At 36.1% G+C, this 22,060-nt stretch overlaps 3 protein-coding genes across 4 annotated transcripts; 2 read left to right on the forward strand and 1 right to left on the reverse strand.

Moving 5' to 3' along the window:
• The first annotated feature begins 1,411 nt into the window (after positions 1-1,411).
• Positions 1,412-3,328, forward strand: LOC131154872 (caffeoyl-CoA O-methyltransferase). Its single transcript, XM_058107671.1, has 5 exons — positions 1,412-1,896; positions 1,981-2,060; positions 2,191-2,335; positions 2,431-2,562; positions 2,690-3,328. The coding sequence occupies exons 1-5, from the start codon at positions 1,813-1,815 to the stop codon at positions 2,981-2,983; spliced, it is 735 nt and encodes a 244-aa protein (XP_057963654.1). The 5' UTR covers positions 1,412-1,812; the 3' UTR covers positions 2,984-3,328.
• A 1,628-nt stretch (positions 3,329-4,956) lies between these two features.
• Positions 4,957-7,666, reverse strand: LOC131154873 (pentatricopeptide repeat-containing protein ELI1, chloroplastic-like). 2 transcript variants are annotated; one of them, XM_058107673.1, is made up of 2 exons: positions 6,985-7,666; positions 4,957-6,687 (listed from the first exon to the last, which is right to left on the reverse strand). In XM_058107673.1, exons 1-2 carry the CDS (start codon positions 6,991-6,993, stop codon positions 5,587-5,589), a joined length of 1,110 nt encoding a protein of 369 aa, XP_057963656.1. In that variant the 5' UTR covers positions 6,994-7,666; the 3' UTR covers positions 4,957-5,586. The 2 variants fall into 2 exon arrangements, with proteins under 2 accessions (XP_057963656.1, XP_057963655.1); XM_058107672.1 differs by having other exon boundaries at positions 6,980-7,312.
• Positions 7,667-20,967: 13,301 nt separating this feature from the next.
• On the forward strand, positions 20,968-21,770 carry LOC131154874 (small ribosomal subunit protein uS9-like). The gene has a single exon (XM_058107674.1). The coding sequence runs from the start codon at positions 21,105-21,107 to the stop codon at positions 21,537-21,539; it is 435 nt and encodes a 144-aa protein (XP_057963657.1). The 5' UTR covers positions 20,968-21,104; the 3' UTR covers positions 21,540-21,770.
• The last annotated feature ends 290 nt before the right edge of the window (positions 21,771-22,060 follow it).

Genomic DNA, 22,060 nt, shown 5'->3' on the forward strand with positions numbered 1-22,060 from the left:
ATAAAAGGAATACATAAGACATGTTGATCCTCATCATTCCTCTTGTGAACAAAAAGAAAAGAAAATTAAAAGAATTTTAGACATGAGACAACATAGAATTAAAGCAAATTAAAATCTAAATATGTGCATAAGGAATTCAAATGTAAATTTAAATTGTTAAATTAAAACATAGTAATATACTATAAATAAAAGGGTCTTTAAGATATTAGAACAAAAATGATTTGGATAATATCAATAACACATACATGATGGACTATAAATAGAATAGTAGCTAGTCAGTAATTAATCAGTTCAATACTCAAATAAAATGAGTACCCAAAATATAGAAGTCTTCTACATGATCCTATGTACACTTTACTAAAGAATAATTTTATAGTGCTTTGTGCTTACATAATTTAGGATCTTAAAATTTTCTCGTGTGTTTTAAAGCTTTGATTTTGAAGATTAATTTTTAACTTGAATTTATGTGATTTTTAAGCTTATATAATTACATTAAATTTTATTAGAATATATGCAAATTTAAATTTAATACTTTGAAATCCACATTCTATTTTTGTCAATGGTTTTATATGTATCACTAATTTGTCGATTTTACTAATATTTTATTTCGATAATGGAAAAGCATTTTCAACTTTTTTTTTTTTTTTTGTGAAACGACACTTTTACTATGTAGGCTAAAATCTTTGTTGCTCAAGACAAAACAATTACAAGATAATTAAAAAAAGGGAAAACCTTTTGAGTCACTTCAACACTCATTAGTCATAACATGATGAAAATGATGATTTTAAATTTCTTTCTTTCAATAATAAGCTTTTAGGATTCGTTTAAACTACAAAATTGTTCAAGAAAAGAAAAAGTAAATTAGGGAAAAAAATGTTTTTATTATATTTTTATGCCAAATATTACAAAAAATAAAAAAAATTAATATAATTAAAATTAATAAAAGTAACTTTTAAACTTAATATCTTATTCATTTAATTCGGTGTCACTTTGCTTTGCTTGATAGCTAAATATAAAAGAGTAACTAATGGTTTCTGAGTTACTAATAACTCCTAAAATATTTTAGTGAATATTTCATAATCAAAGTTTAAAATTTTTTGTATTCCGATGTGAGGTCAAAATTAGGAAATGAAAATAAAATAATTTGCACGCATAATTTAGTTCAAAACTAATATGATTCACTAATAAAATGAATAATAAACTTTTTTAGGACACCTAAAAATCATTAGGGCAGTGGCTTTGAAGTTGAAAGGAACCCTCCCTTAAAAAAAGAGCTGGGCGTGGCTTGGGAGTGGGAGGGGTACCCTTAGAAATAGGGCTCATTATTTTGGAAGTGGTCACCAACTCTCCTTTATCCATGTTGTATAAGCCCAAATGCCCTTCACCAACCCTTGACCAACTTCTCTTGCCGCGTCGCCCCACAATCTTATGATCTGATACACCCATTCCATCATAACAACCATACTCCCGGATTCATTCCCCCGCCATCCAACCGTTTAAATCCATCATCTTGACGTCATGTAGGTGAAGGCGACGTGTGGGCACCAACCACAAGAGCCATAGTGGGTCCCGCGTCCGAGTGACCACCGTGCTCGCACCAATAGCGATCTCTGCACCTCACCAACCACCGACCGGTTGGCTGGCGGTCCAACTACTCCCGGAACCGGAAGGTTACCGGCTCAGCCGGTCTCCACCCCTCCCTTATATACCCCTTCGTTTCCACCTTACCATCTCAGGTCGACACTTCATTGGCGATCAGTGCTCCGGCATCGAACCAAAGGGTAAGAGCAGAATATCCCAGAAAGCACATAAATGGCGACCAACGAGCAAGATCAGGCCGGGAGACACCAGGAGGTTGGCCACAAGAGCCTTTTGCAGAGTGATGCTCTGTACCAGGTGAAGATTTGGGGGGAAAAGAAATGTTTTCCGTGTGATCGATCCATTTTTATGTCCTGAAAGTTTTTGATTTCTTGTTTGCAGTATATACTTGAAACCAGTGTGTACCCAAGAGAGCACGAGGCCATGAAGGAGCTCCGGGAGATTACTGCCATGCACCCATGGTGGGTTTTGGTTTTCAGAGCTCTAAATTTCTGGATACTCATATGCGTTTTTCCATTTTTCCTCTTTTTTTTGTGTTAATTTTTTTAATTTTCCCCCTAATTGTGATGTTTGGAATGGCGATCGGAACAGGAACATTATGACTACATCTGCGGATGAAGGGCAGTTCCTGAACATGCTTCTCAAGCTCATCAATGCCAAGAACACCATGGAGATTGGGGTTTACACCGGCTATTCCCTCCTCGCCACCGCCCTTGCTCTTCCCGATGATGGAAAGGTCTGAAATCCCATCTAAGAACATTCATCAATCATTCACGGTAATCAAATATGTATGACTTCAATAAAAAAAATCTCTGTTTTCGATTGCTGCAGATTTTGGCCATGGATATCAACCGGGACAATTACGAGCTGGGTCTGCCTGTAATCCAGAAAGCCGGCGTTGCCCACAAGATCGACTTCAGAGAAGGTCCTGCTTTGCCTGTCCTCGATCAGATGATCCAAGATGTAAGAATCAGAAACCCTTAAACCCCCCATAATCCCATTCCAGTTATGAGATTTCTCTCTTTCTTTCCCACGTAATTAATGAATTAATCAACTGTTTTTTTTTTTTTGTTTTTTTTTTTTATCACAGGGCAAGTATCACGGAACATTTGATTTCATATTCGTGGACGCGGACAAGGACAACTATCTGAACTACCACAAGAGGCTTATCGATCTGGTGAAGGTTGGGGGAGTGATCGGCTACGACAACACCCTCTGGAACGGATCGGTGGTGGCGCCGCCGGACGCGCCACTCCGGAAGTATGTCAGGTACTACAGGGACTTCGTTTTGGAGCTCAACAAGGCTCTCGCCGCCGACCCCCGGATCGAGATCTGCCAGCTCCCGGTCGGTGACGGGATCACCCTCTGCCGTCGGGTCAGCTGATCGCCGGCCAACTGACCCACCGGACGTTGACCGATAAATCGCAACAAAGAAGTTTTTATGGGGGATTTGCTCCTACGGTCCTACCCCTTTTTCAAATGGTGTATTTGTATTTTCAAATGATGAATGAATGATGTTAAAGAAATTTGGTACTTAAATTTGATTTATTTTCTGAAGGATGTTTTAATATTTTCCTGTTTCTACTGTGTAATAATCTCCGAAAAAAAAATTAAAAGAGAAAAAATTGCCCTCACCGGACCATTAATGAGTTTTTGTTTTTTGTTTAATAAGAGATTCTGTAACGGACATGCATTTGATATATTAATTTGATGAGATTTATTGAATAAATGACGGTGCAAATATATTTGACAAAGTTAATTTTTTTAAATAGTAAATAGAGTTCTTTAAATTTTAAAACTAGTTTAAACATGTATAATTGTTAATGTTGACTTGATTTCAAACTTATTCATCATGTATTAATCTGAGCGGTCAGAAATTATTTAATAGACTTGAATTAGAATCATTTATAAACTAGTTTAATAATGCCTGATTACACTTGATAGACTATAATAGACTTAAGAGTAGGTATTGCTTGTGTATAGAATTATTTTGTTCAAACTTTATAACCCTAATTTAGTAATTTAGACTAATGTTCAAGACCAATAGGCAAACTTGGTGGGGCTAAGAAACTCTTAAGGCAATGTTAATAAGAACCTGTTTTTACGTTTTTGTCTAAATAAACTTTTTGTCCCTTAAAATGTAAGGTTCCAAAAGAATCAAACTTGTTAGTGAGCATCTTGGTAGCTCAACTCGATAAGGGCTCATGAGCTCATTCATTTACATAGTAAATAAGTTTGAGTTGGTGTATTAAAGTTTAATTTAAATTCAGGTCGAGTTCGGGTAAAAAATTAATAAATAAGGTTCAATAAGACAAAACTCGATTCAGTGATTTGACTTGTTTGCAGCCTTAGACATGAAATTTCTTTTCTAATTGAAAAACTACATTTTGTATCGAATTTGTTGATATTGAAAATATTTGAGGAATGAAAGAATACTTTCCTCAATGGCATGTACTATACTTGTTATATTTTTACTCTTCATTTTCCTCATAGTGGAGTTCTCTCTCTTTCTAATTTTGGTCCGACTTCTTTCATTCTTCTGCATTTTATATATATCTTGTTTTAATTCACATGTTATAACTTCTTTTTTCTTTTTTTCTTTTTTTTTTAGTGACAACCAATAATTTCAGTGAAAATAAGAAAAAAGTCAAAAGATGGGTCCAATGCCACGCAACTCTTAATTGAATCTTATTTTAGGGACGCCTTTGTTACCTTTGGGAGACCTACGCCCCATAGAAACTGTCTACCTGAGATTATCCCTTGGCCTGTAGGTGTCCACCACCGCTCGCGCAGATGCTTCTCTCTAAGGCGGTCCGTGACACCTAGCCTAATTGAAACCATTTTTAGTTTAAATTTATTAACCTAACATGGCTTTTTTTTCATGAGCTTGCAACAATTTTTTTTTTCCTTTTCTTGCTTATGATTTCTTTGACCCCCTGCAAAATTATTACATGAATTTTGATGTTTTTTTTAACCAATTAACTCAACAATTTTTTCTTCAATACTTTTAAAATCTTTTTTTTGTAAAGTCTCTTACATGGGCTTAAGCCTTGGCATTTCTTTTAATGCTACGAGACCATGCAAACTTAAATTATGCATTTTTCGACATTATCCCTATTTGATACATTGGAATAATTAATCATATATCAGTGCACTAATATATCTAAATTCATTATTTATATTATGAGGGCCAATAATGAAATTGTACTTATTTTATTAGTATTATAAAAACAATACTAATTTTCTAACATAATTTGTTGGTCCAGTGGGAGCCCAAGAAAGGTTGCATGATTCACCAACACGAGAAAGACTTCTCACCAAAACACAATGTCATTTGAGTCATTGACCGAAACGCGGTGAAGAGAAACTCTTGAGCTTGTAATTAACTTCACAACGCTAATTGTCATAAATGTACAAAGTAGGAGAACAATAAAGGAATGAAGGAGGGAAACATTTGACTTTAAGCTTTGATATTGCTGTGAAATAGTTCAGGATGTTGCCCAGATGGATGCTTAAAGTTATTTTTCTTTGAACATATACAACCTTGGTTCTGTATCTTTTTGTCTTCTCTTTCAGTGTCTCCTCTGCTTGTCCTCTTTCAAAACATCTAAGACTACATACTACTTCAAAGACTCGCCGCTTGATCAATTGAAGAAATTTTGCTTAATGAATCAAATTGTGGCACGACCCCTTTTGGATACATTTCACAGCTGATCGCTAAACTTGTGTATTGAGATCAGATTGGTCACTAAACTTTAATTTGCTCCATAACATGCACTAAATCTGGCTAATTATCTCAATTCCATCCAATTTAAACGGAATGTTGTTCTGTCATCCCAATGAATACGTATAATGCATAAACGTATCTTCATTGCAGTAATAACGCATCGGAGGACCATTCTGCTCAAAAAAACCGGGAGCTACTAGTTCCAAAATGGTTTTACCTAGAATGTTGAAATAATGTGCTTCCTTCACATGTTTACATCTTTATTCTGCAACCACTGTCATTGTCAATAAGCTCCCAATAACTGCTTCTATCTCCTCATTTTGAGCATGAGGCCTTTCCCCACTAACAAATTCCACAATACCACCATTTATCTCCATTACACTCCTTCCAATTTCTTTCTTCATGTTCCTCTCTCTTATCAATTTCCTTATCCTCCTCACTCCTTCCCAAACTCCCACATCAGCGTAGATATTTGACATGAGAGTGTAAACCCCACAGTCATCAGCTTTGAGCTCTGCAAGCCTCTCAAGTATAAATTCTGCAAGAGCCACATTTTGATGAGTTCTACAGGCCAGAAGAAGAGATCCCCATAATGCTGCATTGGGTTTTAGAGGCATTGTCTCTATAACATTTTGAGCTCTATCTAGTTGTCCTGCCCGGCCAAAGAGATCTACCAAACAACCATAGTGTTCAACCTTGGGTTCAATGCCGTAAACTCTTCTCATTCTGTCAAATACATGAAGACCTTCAGTCACAAGACCTGCATGACTGCAAGCTGTAAGAACACCAAGGAAGATTAAATCATCCATCGAAACTCCTTCCATCTCCATTTGAGCTAAATACTCCAGTGCTTCCTTTCCGAAACCATTAATACCAAGACCAAAAATCATCACATTCCAAGAAATGATATTTCTCTCTGACATGTTGTTGAATGTCTTGCAAGCCTCATCAAGGCTACCACATTTCATGTACATATCCACTAGGGTAGTTTCAACAACTATGTCCATAATCATTTTGTTTTTCTTCATGTACATATGTAACCACCTTCCTTGATCAAGTGCACCCAATTGACCAGAAGCCAAAATTGCACCCACCACAGACACCTTATCCGGCTTCATTCCTTGGCAAAGCATCTGCCTGAAAAGATTCAAGGCTTCCAAGGGATTTCCATACCGAGCATAGCCATCTATCATAATGCTCCAAGAGATCACATTTTTCTCCGGCATGTCATTAAATAATTGACGAGCAGATCCCATTTCGCCAACCTTTGCATACACATCAATCATAGAATTCCAAGAAACCAGATCTCTTGTTGGCATGCAATCAAAAAGCATGCGAGCATGAACAACATCGCCAATTTTCTGAAAATAGAGGAGATGGAAATATTAGCTATGATGCAAACACAACACCCGCCTAAAAACACAAAAAAAAAAACATAACAAAATGGGCATTCTTCACAATCTAAATTACCCATTCGGATGCACAGGTCAAAATATGTTCACCAGTATAAAAAATTTCTGGACTTTGAAAATGAAGAAAAGGAGAGGACAAAAACAAATCACAAGGGCGTTTTTGAGAGAGTGCAGGGAAGGTTGAAGTTCCATCAGGAAACACAAACACAAAATCCTATTAAATAGATTCTGGATTGCGAACCTTACCGTACCCATCAATCATAATGGACCAAGAAAACACATCCTTCTCAGGCATTTCATCGAACAGCCTCTGTGCCTGCTGCATATCCCTAAAACCAACATACCCGAACAGCATGGAATTCCAAGTCACCACATCCTTCCCATGAAATCCGTCAAACAACAATTGAGCCCCAACCATTTCCCCACACCTACAGTACATACTAATCAAACCATTCACCACAAACAAATCAGACTCAAACCCCATCTTAATAACTTCCCCATGTATCAGTCTCCCTTCCACCAACCCCAACATCATGCCACAAGCTTTCAGCGCAAATGGGTAAGTATAATTATCACCAGGAAGGCCTTCTCGTCTAATTTTGTTGTAAAAATGAAAGGCTGCTCGCGGGTCAGAGGATTTCACATAGCCAATGATCATTGTGTTGCAAATGAATGTATTGGGCTTATGAATTTGAGAGTAAACAAGCTCTGCATAACCCAGATTTAAACATTTTGATGCTATAAAATCAAGTAACCGGCTCGCCGAAAACGGATCAGCAACGAGGTTCGTCGTGATCAATTGGGCATGGATTTGAAGCATTTGTGGGGTAGTTTTGGATCTTTGTAGGAGCCACAGAAGTGGGTACTTCAGAGTCTCCATATTTGTAAGAGAGTGACGCATGGTAAGAGAAAGTATTGGACATTTCTGGAGAGTATGAGGGGGGAGAATAATAGCATTTGAGAATTATTTTATAAATTTAAACAGATTATTATATTATTTTGTAATATAATAGAATAAAATATATTATAACTTGCAATATAATATAATATAATATTGGTAAACTATCACATTATAATTCTGCTAATTCTAAAAATATAAAGAATTTGATTATAGTGACCTTAAATAATTTTTAGAATATATTTTTTATCATTATACAATTTTAATTTTGCTTTGTATTGACTTTCTATTTTACGACTAAAATATTAATTTTATAGTACAATATATTATAAATTTTTTTTAATGCGATGGCATCAAAGACTTTACGTACTTGAGTAATAGTCTTAATAATTGGTCCATACCTAACCACAAAATTCAATCTCAAATTAAAAAATTAAAAGTTATTACCTCAAGACTAAAACCTTTATAATAAAATTGATATTACATAATAATACTGCATCCTATTTTTAACATTATAATACTTTATATCTACAAATATCATAATAGCGTTTGACATAAAATCAATATTCAAAAGCTCATTATTAGAATTTCTTGTGATAAAATTCAAGTCACTATTTCAAGCAAAAATCAGTAATAGAAATGATTTTCTAAGTATGAAATTGATTTTTGAAATTCACTCTTTAAGCAAATTTCTAAAAGAATTTGATTAATTTTTTTTTAATCTTTTCGCTCTTTTTATTTTTTATTTTTTTGGGAGTTGATAATATGTTTGTTAATGATAAATACTGTCTGCCGAAATTCGATTATTTTCTGCATTAGATTTTAATAATTCTATTATGATTTGTAAGACATGAAATTTATTTTTGGTGTTATTTTGACTTTAGTTCTAAGTTTATTTGAAGTTGTAAATAAATTTGTAAAAAAGTAATGACATTAATGAGAAACAGCATTTTCTATTTATTAAGGTTAAAAAATAAAGGTATTTTAGAATACCTCAATTATTGTTTTGCTTCTGTACCCACTCGAACCCTTGACCTAAGGTTAAGACAGCAAGTATAGGACCACTAAGCCCAAGGTGAGTTGGCATTAGTATTTATATCTACTAATTATTTATCATTTAGAACAATTTATTATGTATCAACCAATAGGTATTTTATTGATTCACCAAACTAATAAAAGAATTCAACACAAAAAATATTGGCATAATTAAAGAAGATCAATTTTTGCCTAAAAAAATAATAGCTAAAATATAATATATTTTTAATTAAGGTAATTTTTTATTTTCAAAATATTCCTATAATTGCTACTCTTCTATACTTCAAAAAAGAAAGCAACAGAGATACAACATAATAGTAAAAATATAGAAAGCCTTATTTTAAAACAAAAGATTAAAAATTCAGAAGTACTTCATGACTATTATAATATAAAATCTTGTTTAGTTTGCACAATAAAATAATATAGAGAAGAAAAAAAATAAAAAAAATTGATTTAAAAAATGAAGAAGTTAAGTAATAGATTAAATTTCATTTTGTTGAATTCCACTCTATTTTCACACACCTAATATGTAATAAGCACTAAACATTCTCTCGGCACTAAAATATTTTTTACCTAAAAAGTTTTTGACAAATGTACAAGCTGAACAAAGTTAAAAAATAAAAATAAATAAATAAATAAATAAAAGGCGGAACTTAAAATATTGGGCATCCTAATGCTAAACTTGACCGAAACATAGTTTACCTACCCACAATATAAATTATCTTGTGTTAGTCATGCCATATTTTGAAAAATACAAAAATTATTATTTTATGATACATATCCCTTGTGACAAGCTAAGATGGGATGGCAAAAACTCCATCAACACTTCTTCTCTTGAGCCCAAGAAGACAACCCAAAACAATTATAAATTGACATAAAAATTGAACTTTCTCATGCATTGCATTGTTGTTTTAAATAAGAAAAAGAAATGAAACAAAAAAAAAATTAACTTGGAACTTGAAAAATATTGAGAAAATGAAAGGAAAATAGGAAGGTTCTATTTTTTATGTTTGGTTATCAAGAAAAGTAAAAAAGAAAATATTTAATGTACCAAATCAATTAACAATATTTTAATTTTATACATCCTTGATATTTGGTTTTTTTGTTAATTTTTAACCACATTAGAACAAATTTTCATTTTTTGGGTGGTATTTGATATATAGAGAAAATATTGTAGAAAATGAATTTTATTATTTTTCTTCTTTTATTTTTTTAAGTAAAATTCTTGATGAAATTTGACCTTTAAAGAAGACATTGGGATGCCATTTGAAGATGGAGGAGACATTGTTCGGAGAAGTCTTGGGTTTATTTTGCCTTGCGCCTCTTTTACTTGATTGAAAATGAGGCTTTTTAAGGTCATATTTGGATTTTGAAAAATAATTTTAGATAAAAGAGAGAGAGAGAGAGACACGAAGAATTCACTTTTTCATATTTTATTATTAGTGTTTGAACACTCTATATGCTTCCTAAAAATGTAATGTGGATATATGCCTTTAACTCATCTGAGCTTTACTGCCTCACCTTCAACCAATACACACACACATACACCTATGAAAACAAAAACTTTGTTGTGGTCAAGGAAAATATGCTAATGCATAGTAGCCTATTAGATGTTTGCTAAAAGTTCTTTAAGAATGACGATCAATTTTCCATAACATGTGCATAAATAGGGTCAATAAAGTAATATAGGCTGTTTGTATTAAGAAAATATGGAAACGGAGAAATAAATATAAAACTTAATAGCTTGATGAGGATGAGTTGTAGATTGCAGAGGAGTCGGCTTTCATGCACTGGAATGAAAATACCACATGCTTATTTATTTTATTAAACTTGCTTATTTATCTTCTGGATTTATCATGCTTTTCTTTGATCATGTACACCCACTTGTTATGAAGGGTCTTTTTACCTTTAGGTAATTTAGCTAGTTCCCACGTTTTGTTAGAGTTGAGGGATTTCATCTCGTCCTTCATTGCAAGCTCCCACTTGCTCGAATCTCCCGTTTGACATTCTTCATCACAACATTCGAGTTCTCTTCCATTCATAAGAAGTAAATAATTCATATACCTCTTATTTGGTACATGAAGTCGAGAAGATCTCCTAAGCTCCGGAGCTAGAGTAGGAGGTGGTGGTGCGACAATCTGCTCCACAGGTTCCTCCGCTTAAGGAATCTCGACATTTTGTTGTTGTGTCTCCTCTGCCTGAGGATTCTCGATGTGTTGTGTCCCGACACCTTCTAAGACATCATCCAAGTTTACATAGGTTGTTTCATTCTGAACTAGTTCTATGGGTTATGTTGGTTCTATTGTGTGTCTGTCTTTATACATCATATTTTCATTAAAGATCACATCTCTACAGAAATTGACCCTCATCATCCCAACTCATACCTTTCAAGAATTATCGTCAATAAATGTCACAAAGTAATTCCTTCCACATGTGGATGAGATGGTAGTCCATCCTCATACATTTGAGTGGACTAGTTCAAGTCTCTCCTTCTTTGAGGTATTGGTGTATGTCTGGAAACTAACCCTCTTCTGTTTCCCGAGTATGCAATCCTCGCACAAATCAATCTCTACTGACCGTAGATCACTCAACTTTCCCTTTGAGAGCTTCACCCTGAGTCCCTTCTCATTCATGTGACCGAGTCGTTGATGTCAAATGTTGCTATCGACATTTCTTGTAGCAACTAAAATAGACATACAGACATTAGCAGTCACATAAAGTGTTCCACTTTTCTTACCTCGTGCAATTGTCAATACACCCTTTGATATTTTCCATTCATCGTCAATGAATATTGTAGTGTAACCTCATTTTCCAATTGACCAACTGAGATCAAGTTCTTTCTCAGGTCTGGAATATATCTGACATCTTTTAGCTTCCATGCTAACCCATTCATCTTGATCTTCACAATTCCCTTACTGGTTATGTCGTAAAGTTGATTATTTCCAAGGTATACCTTACCGAAATCACCTAGTATATACTCCTCTAGGCAATCTTTACTGCAAGTGGTATGAATTAAGGCTCCAGAGTCAAAGACTCAAGACTCCTTCTTGCTCTCAAAAGAGCATATCAACATATCACCTTCTTCTAAAGCAATATTTGCTTCTATCTTCGCCTCATATTCCTTTATTGGACCTTTGCATTGGTTTCTAAAATGACCGAACTTTCCACAGTTTCAACACTCAATGTTCTTTGTGCCTTGGGAACCTATAAGATTTCTAGATTTGGACCGCCTGGTCCTAGATCTGCCATGATTGTTTGATCATCCATGCCCGCTTCCTTTCCATGAATCTTTCCCTCAGCTTTCCACGTTCAAGGCTGAACTTGAAGTGGAAGCACTGTTTGACTGCATCCCGATCTCTTTCGTAAAAATCATGTCGATAACTTCATCAAAGTTCTGTTTTGATTTTCCTACGGAACTACTGATCACAGTAATAACACCTTTCCAACTCTTAGGCAACTGACTAAGAATTAGTAAATAGCGGATCTCACTGTCAAACTTGATTTCAACTGAGGTGAGTTGATCCGACGACTTATTGAAATTATTCAGATGTCTACTAAAACTTTTACCTGCAGATATGTTCATGGTAAATAACTTCTTCATTAAGTGCACCTTATTGGCGGCTAATGGTTGCTTATACATATTAGAGAGCGCATCCATAAGTGACTTAGTGGTTGTCATATGTTTGATATTGAAGGCAATAGACTTTGCCAGCATCATCCTGATAGCTCCGAGAGTTTTTCGGTCAAGCAACTTCGTCATGGAATCTGGATTTCCCTTCAATGGTAAGTGCAACTCCTTACCAAACAAGTAGTTCTCAATCTGCATCTTCCAAAAACCTAAGTTGGTGTCATTAAACATCTCAATTTTTGAGCTTTTTTCATTTGACATCTTGATTCGTTAATCTAGAGATGAAATCAGCTCAAACAGACAGCACGGTTGAATCCAAAACAACTGAAAACCTTAGAAATGGTTCAATTCATTTGAAAAACAAACCTAAAATGACTCCGAAAACCTAGTCAAACCTTTTAGTCAAAATCGATCAATTTTTCGTTAAACTTAACGGAATATACTCCCACTTAACAGAATATTCTCGACGCCATTGCTGATGTCGTTACCTAGCTGCTGAGGTGGCATTGACATGACAGGTGGGGTCTTGGGATGACATGGACGCTAACGTGGCAAGTGGACCCATGTATCGGTCTAGTTATATCATTCTATTGCTATATGTTGATGACATGTTAGTTACAGAACCAGATATAGAAGAGATCAGGAAATTGAAGCAGCAAATGTCAAAGGAGTTTAACATGAAGGAATTGGGTTCAGCCAAACAGATACTTGGGATGCAGATCTCTAGAGATAAGAAACAGGGAACGCTGCGACTATCTTAGTCAGAGTGTGTTAGCCGTGTTTTACAGAGATTCAATATAAGCAATGCCAAAGCAGTAAATACACCATTGGCCGGTTACTTTTTTCTCTCCAAGGATCAGGCTGCCTAGATAGATGAAGAGAAGGAATTCATGGCTAACGTACCTTACACCCCAGCCATTGGAAGTTTCATGTATGTCATGGTTAATACCAAACCAGATATTGGTCAAGTAGTGGGAGTTGTCAGTAGGTTTATGTCAAATCCAAGGAAGAATCACTAGGAAGTAGTGAAGTGGATCTTGAGATATCTACGTGACACTATTGATATGTAAGAGCCCGAACCATGGTATATGAGTTTAAATAAATAAGAGAGGGGCAAATTAGGAATTTAGCAAATTTCGTTGACAAAACCAGGATTCATCGACAAAGTCTATGTAAGTCTCGTTGATGAAATTCAGAGGCTCGTTGACGAGAAGAAACTGAGAGATTTCGAGAAACAGGTGATATCAGGATTCATCGACGAATCCACCATCTCGTCAATGAGCTGTCTATATGACCTCGTCGACGAGGACTGTCACAACTTGCTCATTTTTCCACATTTTTTTTTTTATAATAATATCATCATAAAATCAATACCACATATCTCACATTTCAGCTCAGCAGGTCACAATCTACCTGGACCCATGGGTACCAGGGATATATCAGAACATACAGTAGAAGCCTACACAGCAGAAAATGTACAATCATATTCATACCATCATATCATACATCACAATGTACCAAAGTTACTACAATCACTGTACTTCCATGTATATACATCCCAAAAATGCAATCTAGGGACAATTCCCACAAAACTATACTATCCCTACCGAAAACTTACCTTACAAAAAGGGTAGATAAACCACACTATGTCAGCGGGGCTTTTCCCGCTCTCCTATTTGGGACTCCTGAAAAATTTGTAAAATTTAGGGGTGAAACACCTCTCAGTAAGGGAAATAAACTAATACCAGTGTGTGGCAACATGAGTATACCATATTCTACATATACCATACATAACATATTCAATATTGTTTATCAAATCTGGGAAAACATATGTATATCAAAACATGGCAGAACATACTGCATTTTCATAAACATTTCTCATCTCATATCATAAAAATAATAACATAAAAACCATCCTGGTAGGTTAGCTGGCTGTTGTCATGAATTACCCCCACATGACTGGGTTGTGTGGCCCGAAGGCGGGACCTGACAATGGTTGGCCAACCACCGCCAAGTCAATAGTCTAGTCTGTAAGTCCGATGGGTCTACCCAGACTGGTCCGTACACCAGGGGCGATAACAGCACACTTCTTGAAAATAATCACATCGACCATCCAATCTCACACCACTCCGTACAGCAGCGTTAACACAGATATCATGATCACGAAAACCATGGACACATAGTAACTGTACCGTGCAAGTGCTAGCCTAAACCAAGCCAACCAGCTTCTGATATCATATAACATGCACTAAAATTGTGATACATAGATATCTTATATCATTTATATTCACATCAATCATACCATTTCACATATATACGTGTATTATGAAAATCATCGGTCCATACACCGGTATTACACATTTTATCATAGCACAGCCTGTACGCCGGAAAATCACATAGCACAGGTTGTACGCTAGAAAATCACATAGCTCGGCCCGTACACCGGAAAATCACATAGCACAGCCCGTACGCTGGCAAATCACATAGATCGGCCCATACGTCAGCAAATCACATAGCACAGCCCGTACGCTAGCAAATCTCATCCACATAGCACGGCCCGTACGCCGGCAAACATATCCACATAGCACGACCTGTATACCGGCAAATCACATATATATAAAAATATCTCAGCCCGTACGCCGATTTTCTATCATAAAAACCCATATCATAATCACATTCCTAGAAAACAGTTTCTCATACATTTTATACTCGTGCCACACTAAACAAGTTTTCCACGTATTTAGCATATCATCATTTTCAATAGGATTTTCTCAAATATAAATCATATATATAAACATATGTATTTTCCTGAAAATGAGTGCTATAAATATATTCATACAATTTTCAAAAGAACTAGCTTAATTCATCCCCTTACCTGAATCCTGGAAAGCCCCTAAGAAAATCTTCCCTGCACCCGCAGGGTTCTCAACTCAACACCCCTAAAAATGAAAACTTGCAGAATTAAAGTTCAGTATTTTCGTACGTACAATATTTTCTATAACTACCACAAAGTCAAATTTGGCTTAAAAAGCCTTACCTCAACTTAGGGATGATTCCCAATGTTCCCAACTAACACCCCTGAAAATGAAAATTTCTAGCATTAAAGTTCAGTATTTTTAAGCGTATAACACTTTTCTCAACTGTCACAAATCCAAATATTGAGTTAAAAGTCTTACCCTGGATTTGGGATGGTTTCCACCTTACTTTCACCGACGATCCGCTCCGACAGATTTGGAGAGAACTTCTCCAGGAGCGTCGTGGTGACTTCGGATTGTAGATCCGGCGAAGATCTGGCCCGAAATCAATGAAAGAGATAGAGAGGAGCAAAGGCGAGAGAGAGAGAGAGAGAGGAAGAATAGCTTAATTAGGAAGTTAAATCCGGATTCTTTTCATATTTATAGGACAGCAAAATTCGTCGACGAGCCCGACCTTCGTCGACGAAATCCACTCCTCGTCGACGAAATTCAGTCGGCTCAAAAATCCCTCTCGGTATTTTCTCGTCGACAAGCCCCCTATGTTCGTTAACAAATTCTCTTAAGCTTTCGTCGACGAAGTCGACGGCCTCCTTCTGTTTCCGGTCTCCATTTCCCTATCTTTATTATTTAAATACCATTCTAAATTTGGGTCGTTACAAGGACACCATTTCGTCGATGAATACGCTCGAGTCAAAGGGCTATAAATAGAAGTTTTCATTACTTCTCAACTAAGAAAACTAAATCCTATCTCTCTATCTCTCCAGAACTCTCCCTATCATCTCTCTAGATTTCTTCGTTGTTTGTTGTGAGAATTGTTAATCTGAGGTTACCACGAGGATCGTGGAAGGATTCTCTACAAAGCTTACGGATCGGAATCCCGTTTTAGAGATTTTCGGGTTTTGGCGTAAAATCAAGGTAAGACTCGGTTTTCAGTTCTAATCCGATAGTTTTGTAGGAAACATTCTTGTGAGTATCTTCTGTACTATTGATTGTAGGTTTTGGAACTCAGTTCGGTGTTTAGGGGCCTTAGAGTTCGGGATTTGCTAATCGGAGGAAAGGTAAAGGGAATTGTGTTTATATCGGTTATTTTTTAAATCGGACTCGATAGAACTGTGGTTCACGGTCCTATGTGTGTTTTAGATACTCATTTGGGGGGATCTAATGGAAAAAACTATGGGTTTTTCATGATTACAATTTTGGGAAAAAGGGGGCGACGGGCTGCATCCCTAGTTTTGTTGAAAACCGAACGTATATGTTGATTTATACTGTGTTATAGGGATGGTTGTGCCTTGACTTGTTTTAAATTGTATGTGTTTGAAAAACCATGATTTTAGATTACCAAATTTGTGTGGTTGTTTGGTTATATGAGCATGCATGTGTGTGTGATTGGTTGAAATGCTAGTAGGAACGCGGTTTCGAATTGTTCAGGTACTGAGAGTGTCCGGCTCTATATCCAAGGGCGTATGAAATCGCTGGCCATAGATTGGCAGAGTGTCTGACTCTATATCCGAGGGCGTGAGCCTATTCTGGCAGATCAGGCTGAAGGGTGTGGATCCACTAGTTTAGCGTTAGTACGATGCCATGGGAGTCGGGGACTAGCCATGTGCCGATGGCGCCGTGTTCGCGGGTTGGTTTTGGGCCAACGCCGTATGTCACGGGCCGACTTCGAGCAGATGGGTGTGACAACACCGGGATTCCTGATCATGTGTGTGTGTGCGTGTATGCATTGTTGTGAAATTAGTACTGGAACTGCATTTAATTGCGCGTATGTTGCATCATGATAACACTCAAATGCCACATACCGATATAGCCTATGTTCTTCCTTACTGAGAGGTGTCTTACCCCTACTGTACGTACATTTTTATAGGTCCTTCGAGTAACCAGAACTAGCATCTTGGTGTCAGGAGCGTAGTGGCCAGTGTACTGCGGGTAGCGCTTGGGTAAGTGTTAGGATTTGTTTTTTTATGGGTTGCCATTTTGAGATATGTTGGGCACCCAGTTGTATGTTGTTTGATGGAACCTTGATTCTGTCCTTGTATAGACTCTGGTATGGTATTGTATGTATATAGTAAGACCTTATTCCGTTGCGTATGTTATGTTATGTTTGGATGTGTATAGGGTGCCTAGGAACCCCACGGGGTCAGACCCTCGTCCATTGTCCTGTATCTTTGGATGTTTTGTATGGTACATGGATTGGTTGGTTTACATTTTCACCCATGGGTCTCATTTTTGGGTTCGGGGTGTGACGTGATAAGTACCTATGTTTCGGAAAAGGAGACTTGAAAATTCAAGGGTATGTTGATGCCGATTTTGCTGGTGAAATTGATTAACACAAAAGCACCACTGGATATGTGTTCACAGTTGGCACAACAGCTATTAGTTGGATGTCGCAAATATAGAAGATTGTTGTCTTATCCATTATAGAAGCTTGGTATGTATTAGTGACAGAAGCTAGTAAAAAGATGATTTAACTTCAAGGTTTGTCGACAGAATTCAGAATAAAGCAGGAGAGGAATGTTTTGCATAGCGACAATCAGAGTGCGATACATCTGGAAAAAAACTCAACATTTCATTCCAGAACTAAACACATTGGATTACGTTATCATTTCGTCAAATCTATGTCAGAGGATGGAGTGTTGACATTGGAAATAATCCAAGGTAGCAAGAATCTAGCAGATATGTTGACAAAGGAAAGAAGCTGAAATTGTGCTCAATTTTAGTTGATCTTCATATTCGAAGACAGATTTGAGCACATCATTTATTTATATACTGGTTGATATGGTGTCTCCTTATCCAAGTGAGAGATTGTTAAGAAAATATGGAAAAGGAGAAATAAATATGAAATTTAATGGCTTGATGAGGATGAGTTGTAGATTGCGGAGGAGCTAGCTCTCATGCGCTGGAATGAAAATACCACGTGCTTATTTATTCCATTAAATATTACGTGCTCATTTATCCCATTAAAATGTAATAACTTCTTTCCTTCTCTATCTATCCTATGTATATATAAATAAGAGCATTTGTGTTATGTGAATAGTGCAAGCAAGTGAGTGAGCGAGGAGTGTGAAAGTGCTGAAGGTGAGAGAGAGAGAGAGAGAGAGAGAAAAAAAAAGTATGAGAAGAGTCGAGTTGAGTGTGTGTCTCATCCTCTTGTTTTTTTTTTCCCAAATTATAGTATATTCGGTGTGCTCCATGGATGTAGGTCACATTAAACTGAACCACGTAAATCTGGTGTTCTTATTTTGTGTGCTTATTTTGCTTGTGTGTGTGTGATTATTGTCCCTAAATCCCTAACAGTTTGGCCATAACAGGGACCCTTTTAAATAAAATAAACTATCAAGATCCATCCAATTTGTTTGGAAAAAATAAAATTTTGATGATAATGTCATATGTATATTGGGAATGATGAACGCATTGTAGAAATTTTGAATTAGCATATATTACCTTACTAGTAAGCATAATCTATGTGCCACAATATTTTATTATGGCGATTTATAATGCATGCATTTGGATTTTACGATTTATTATGAAATTTTCATGTAGACAAAAAAAAAAAAAAAAGATTAATTGCAAGATCTCGACACTTAGCAGGCATATCTTGAGGACATATAATGGAATTGATAAATTAAATAACACATGAACGACCTAGATAGTGATCCATGTATATTGTACAATAGGTCTCATGTAAGTACTTCTCATATTAGTATTTGTTTATGAAAATTTTAGGGAACTTAGTTGGACCTTAGGCATTTTTAAATATCTTGGAAAATATTTTTACAAGGTCAAAATTTATTTCAAAAGGCTAAAATCATTTTTGGAATGAAAAACCCCAAACAAGATTCTTCAAATCCCCTTCTTTTTTCAGCAGTCGTCTTGATGTGCGATTTTATTTATTTTTATCTTCTCATCTTCAAAAGTCTTCAATACAAAAGTTGTGGGATTTTTTTCTTAGATTTCTGTTGATACTTAGATTGCCCATTTTAGAGTTTTCTAGAAAAAGTTACGCTTAAAATACTGAAACGTGTTTAGGAAAATTACAGCTGAAATTTCCTAGGAGGTTCAGGGGATCGAACTTAGAGTTCAAGCAACCGAATGCCTACTGCCACTTTGAAAATTCAATTTTAATTGGTTCGGGTGACCGAACACATGGTTCAATTGATCGAAGCGTGCGATAAGTCTAGCAAACGGCCTGAAATCTTTTTGATTTTTGAATAAATTGTTACGAAAACTTGCACAAAACGACAATAATTCAAACATAACTATTTATAGCTAACCCTAATCATGTTATGGTAAGAGATTTACATTGATTTTACTTTGAAAAATCTCTTGTGCGCCATTCCCTTGCTGAAATTATTTTCTAGTTCATTTTTTTAAGTTCTAAGCTTTCAAAGACCTAGAAAACCTAGTAAGTCTCTGTGAGCTTCATAGCAATACCTTTATGAGAGTGCATTGAATTTTATTGTGTACAGTTATGCCTTCTGAGAGAGCATTCTTCTTGTACAAAATTGGCTATTGTTCTATTTATGAACTGTCGGTTCGAGTGTGAATTGTTGGCAAGCAAGAGAGTTGTTCTTGCTTAAGAGGTGAGAGCCTACGAAAGGAGAGAAGTGCTCCACATTTTGAACGGAGAGAGGTGCCCCACCTAGTGAAATGAGAGAGGTGTTTTACCTATTGAACGAAGGGTATAGTAAAATCCTATAGCGAGTTGCTTGAGATAAAGACATAGGCATATTGACGAACCTTGTAAAAATACCGATGTCGTTCTTTCCCTTATCTTATTACTTTTCACGCATATGTATTTTTTGATATATATCTGCTGTGAATGCTATGTATGTTTTTACCTTGAGATTGTGAATGCCATGAAAGATTTGAATACTTACACTAATTAAACTCTGTTGTAGCTACAAATTTAAAATAAATTTAATTTGTTGGAATTGTTTGCATTGATTCATTAATTATTCAAATTCTAGCATCAACCTTTGTGTGACCGAATATAGTGTTTTAAATACTAATCTGCTAAAAATATTATAAATCTTATGATTTGGTTTCAAATTTAGGAATATCAAAATTGGTATAGTCGTTTGCTGAAAATATTTGTGTGGTAGTTAAAATATTTAGACCATGTGTTAAATAAAGTTTAAAATTGATCAAACTTCCATACTTAAAATTTAAAATACTCAATCCACCATCTTCTTGGGATTACACTTTACCTTTCAATATCAAGTTTGATTTTTTTATGTCTTTGTCTATCAAGTTTATTATGTTAGTCACTATTGAGTATTTCAAAATAAAAATGAAAAATAATTTAATTGAAAAAAACTCGATCAGCTTAAAATGAAATAAAATACAAAATATAGCCAACATCACATTCAAATTGTCAGTGAAATATATTATAAATTATTTTAAAATAAAATCATTACAATTACTAAAAATATTGTGCTCTTATCCTAAATTTGAGAGAAGTTTTGAATTTGGATTTATATTAAATTTTATTCAAATTTACTCAAATTCAAACCTAAACATTCTTGATTTTAGTTTTTTTATTTTTAAAATTTTTTTGATAAAGAAAATCTTGTGCAAATGGAATAGGAAGGACTACCCAAATGGACGCCAAACCCTGAAAAAAAAGAAGAAAAAAGAGGCCCAATTGCGTGTAAAAGCCCAAAGGGGCATATTTGTAATTTAGCATTTCACCAAGCCCATTTTGGCTCTCCTCCAAAACCCTAGTTCTATTTCTCCCAAATATTTACGACGCTCCGCCTCTCCGAAAAACCAGTTCAGCCTTCGGCACTTGTAGAGCTTAGGGTTTAGGCTTCGACTGCCGATTCCAATGGCTACCCCGGTAGAGTCAGTGCAGTGCTTTGGGCGCAAGAAGACGGCGGTGGCCGTGACCTACTGCAAGCGCGGCCGAGGCCTGATCAAGATCAACGGCTGTCCGATCGAGCTGGTGGAGCCGGAGATTCTCCGCTACAAGGCGGTGGAACCCATCCTCCTGCTCGGCCGCCACCGCTTCAATGGCGTCGACATGCGCATCCGCGTTAAGGGCGGAGGGCACACCTCCCAGATCTACGCCATTCGCCAGAGCATCGCCAAGGCCCTCGTCGCCTTCTACCAGAAGTACGTCGACGAGCAGTCCAAGAAGGAGATCAAGGACATCTTGATCCGCTACGACCGCACCCTCCTCGTCGCCGATCCCCGGCGGTGCGAGCCCAAGAAGTTCGGTGGTCGTGGTGCGCGCGCTAGGTTCCAGAAGTCCTATCGTTAGACGGAGGAGAGGCAAGTGCGACATGGGGAGTTTCTGTTTCTGCTTCTGCCTAATTTTATTTCGGTTCTGTTATTGTTTTTTTGGAAAAACAAGTCCGTGTTTTTTAGGATTTTGAAGAGGGCTCTGTTTAGTTGTGCTTCCTGTAGGAAGTAAGATGATTTTGGATGCCGTTATTATTATGATTTCATTTCAGTCATTTGAAAAGCCTGCTTTTAGACTTGAAAGTTGAAATACGGGTACCATCTGCTTTTATATATCTTGAAGTACTGCTGTGGCTTAGGCTATATGTTTTGTGCATTAGTTCCCTGAATGAGTATATTGTTTTCCCTGAATGAGTATATTGTTTTCTTTACCGTGGTATGCATATTTTCTTGGTTATGTGGGAAGAATTATTGACAAAATCCGTGTTGTGTTTTTTATAGCTTAATTGTATTTATTTATTTTCACCAGTATGGCTTTAGATTTTTGTCATCCAAAAGGCTTAGATTTGTGGAATATATAGTATTTTTGGAGTTAACGGT

The sequence above is a fragment of the Malania oleifera genome, chromosome 5 (genome assembly GCF_029873635.1).
Source record: "Malania oleifera isolate guangnan ecotype guangnan chromosome 5, ASM2987363v1, whole genome shotgun sequence".
Classification (NCBI taxonomy): Eukaryota; Viridiplantae; Streptophyta; class Magnoliopsida; order Santalales; family Ximeniaceae; genus Malania; species Malania oleifera.

Bases quoted from the DNA above. Each gene is read 5' to 3' on its own strand.
- LOC131154872 (XM_058107671.1), top strand. From the start codon at position 1,813: ATGGCGACCAACGAGCAAGATCAGGCCGGGAGACACCAGGAGGTTGGC. The intron at 1,897-1,980 runs GTGAAGATTTGG...TCTTGTTTGCAG, and splicing joins AGAGTGATGCTCTGTACCAG to TATATACTTGAAACCAGTGT. The intron at 2,061-2,190 runs GTGGGTTTTGGT...CGATCGGAACAG, and splicing joins ATTACTGCCATGCACCCATG to GAACATTATGACTACATCTG.
- LOC131154873 (XM_058107672.1), bottom strand. From the start codon at position 7,273: ATGATGTTGGGGTTGGTGGAAGGGAGACTGATACATGGGGAAGTTATT. The intron at 6,688-6,979 runs GTTCGCAATCCA...CTCTATTTTCAG, and splicing joins TGATTGATGGGTACGGTAAG to AAAATTGGCGATGTTGTTCA.
- LOC131154874 (XM_058107674.1), top strand. From the start codon at position 21,105: ATGGCTACCCCGGTAGAGTCAGTGCAGTGCTTTGGGCGCAAGAAGACG.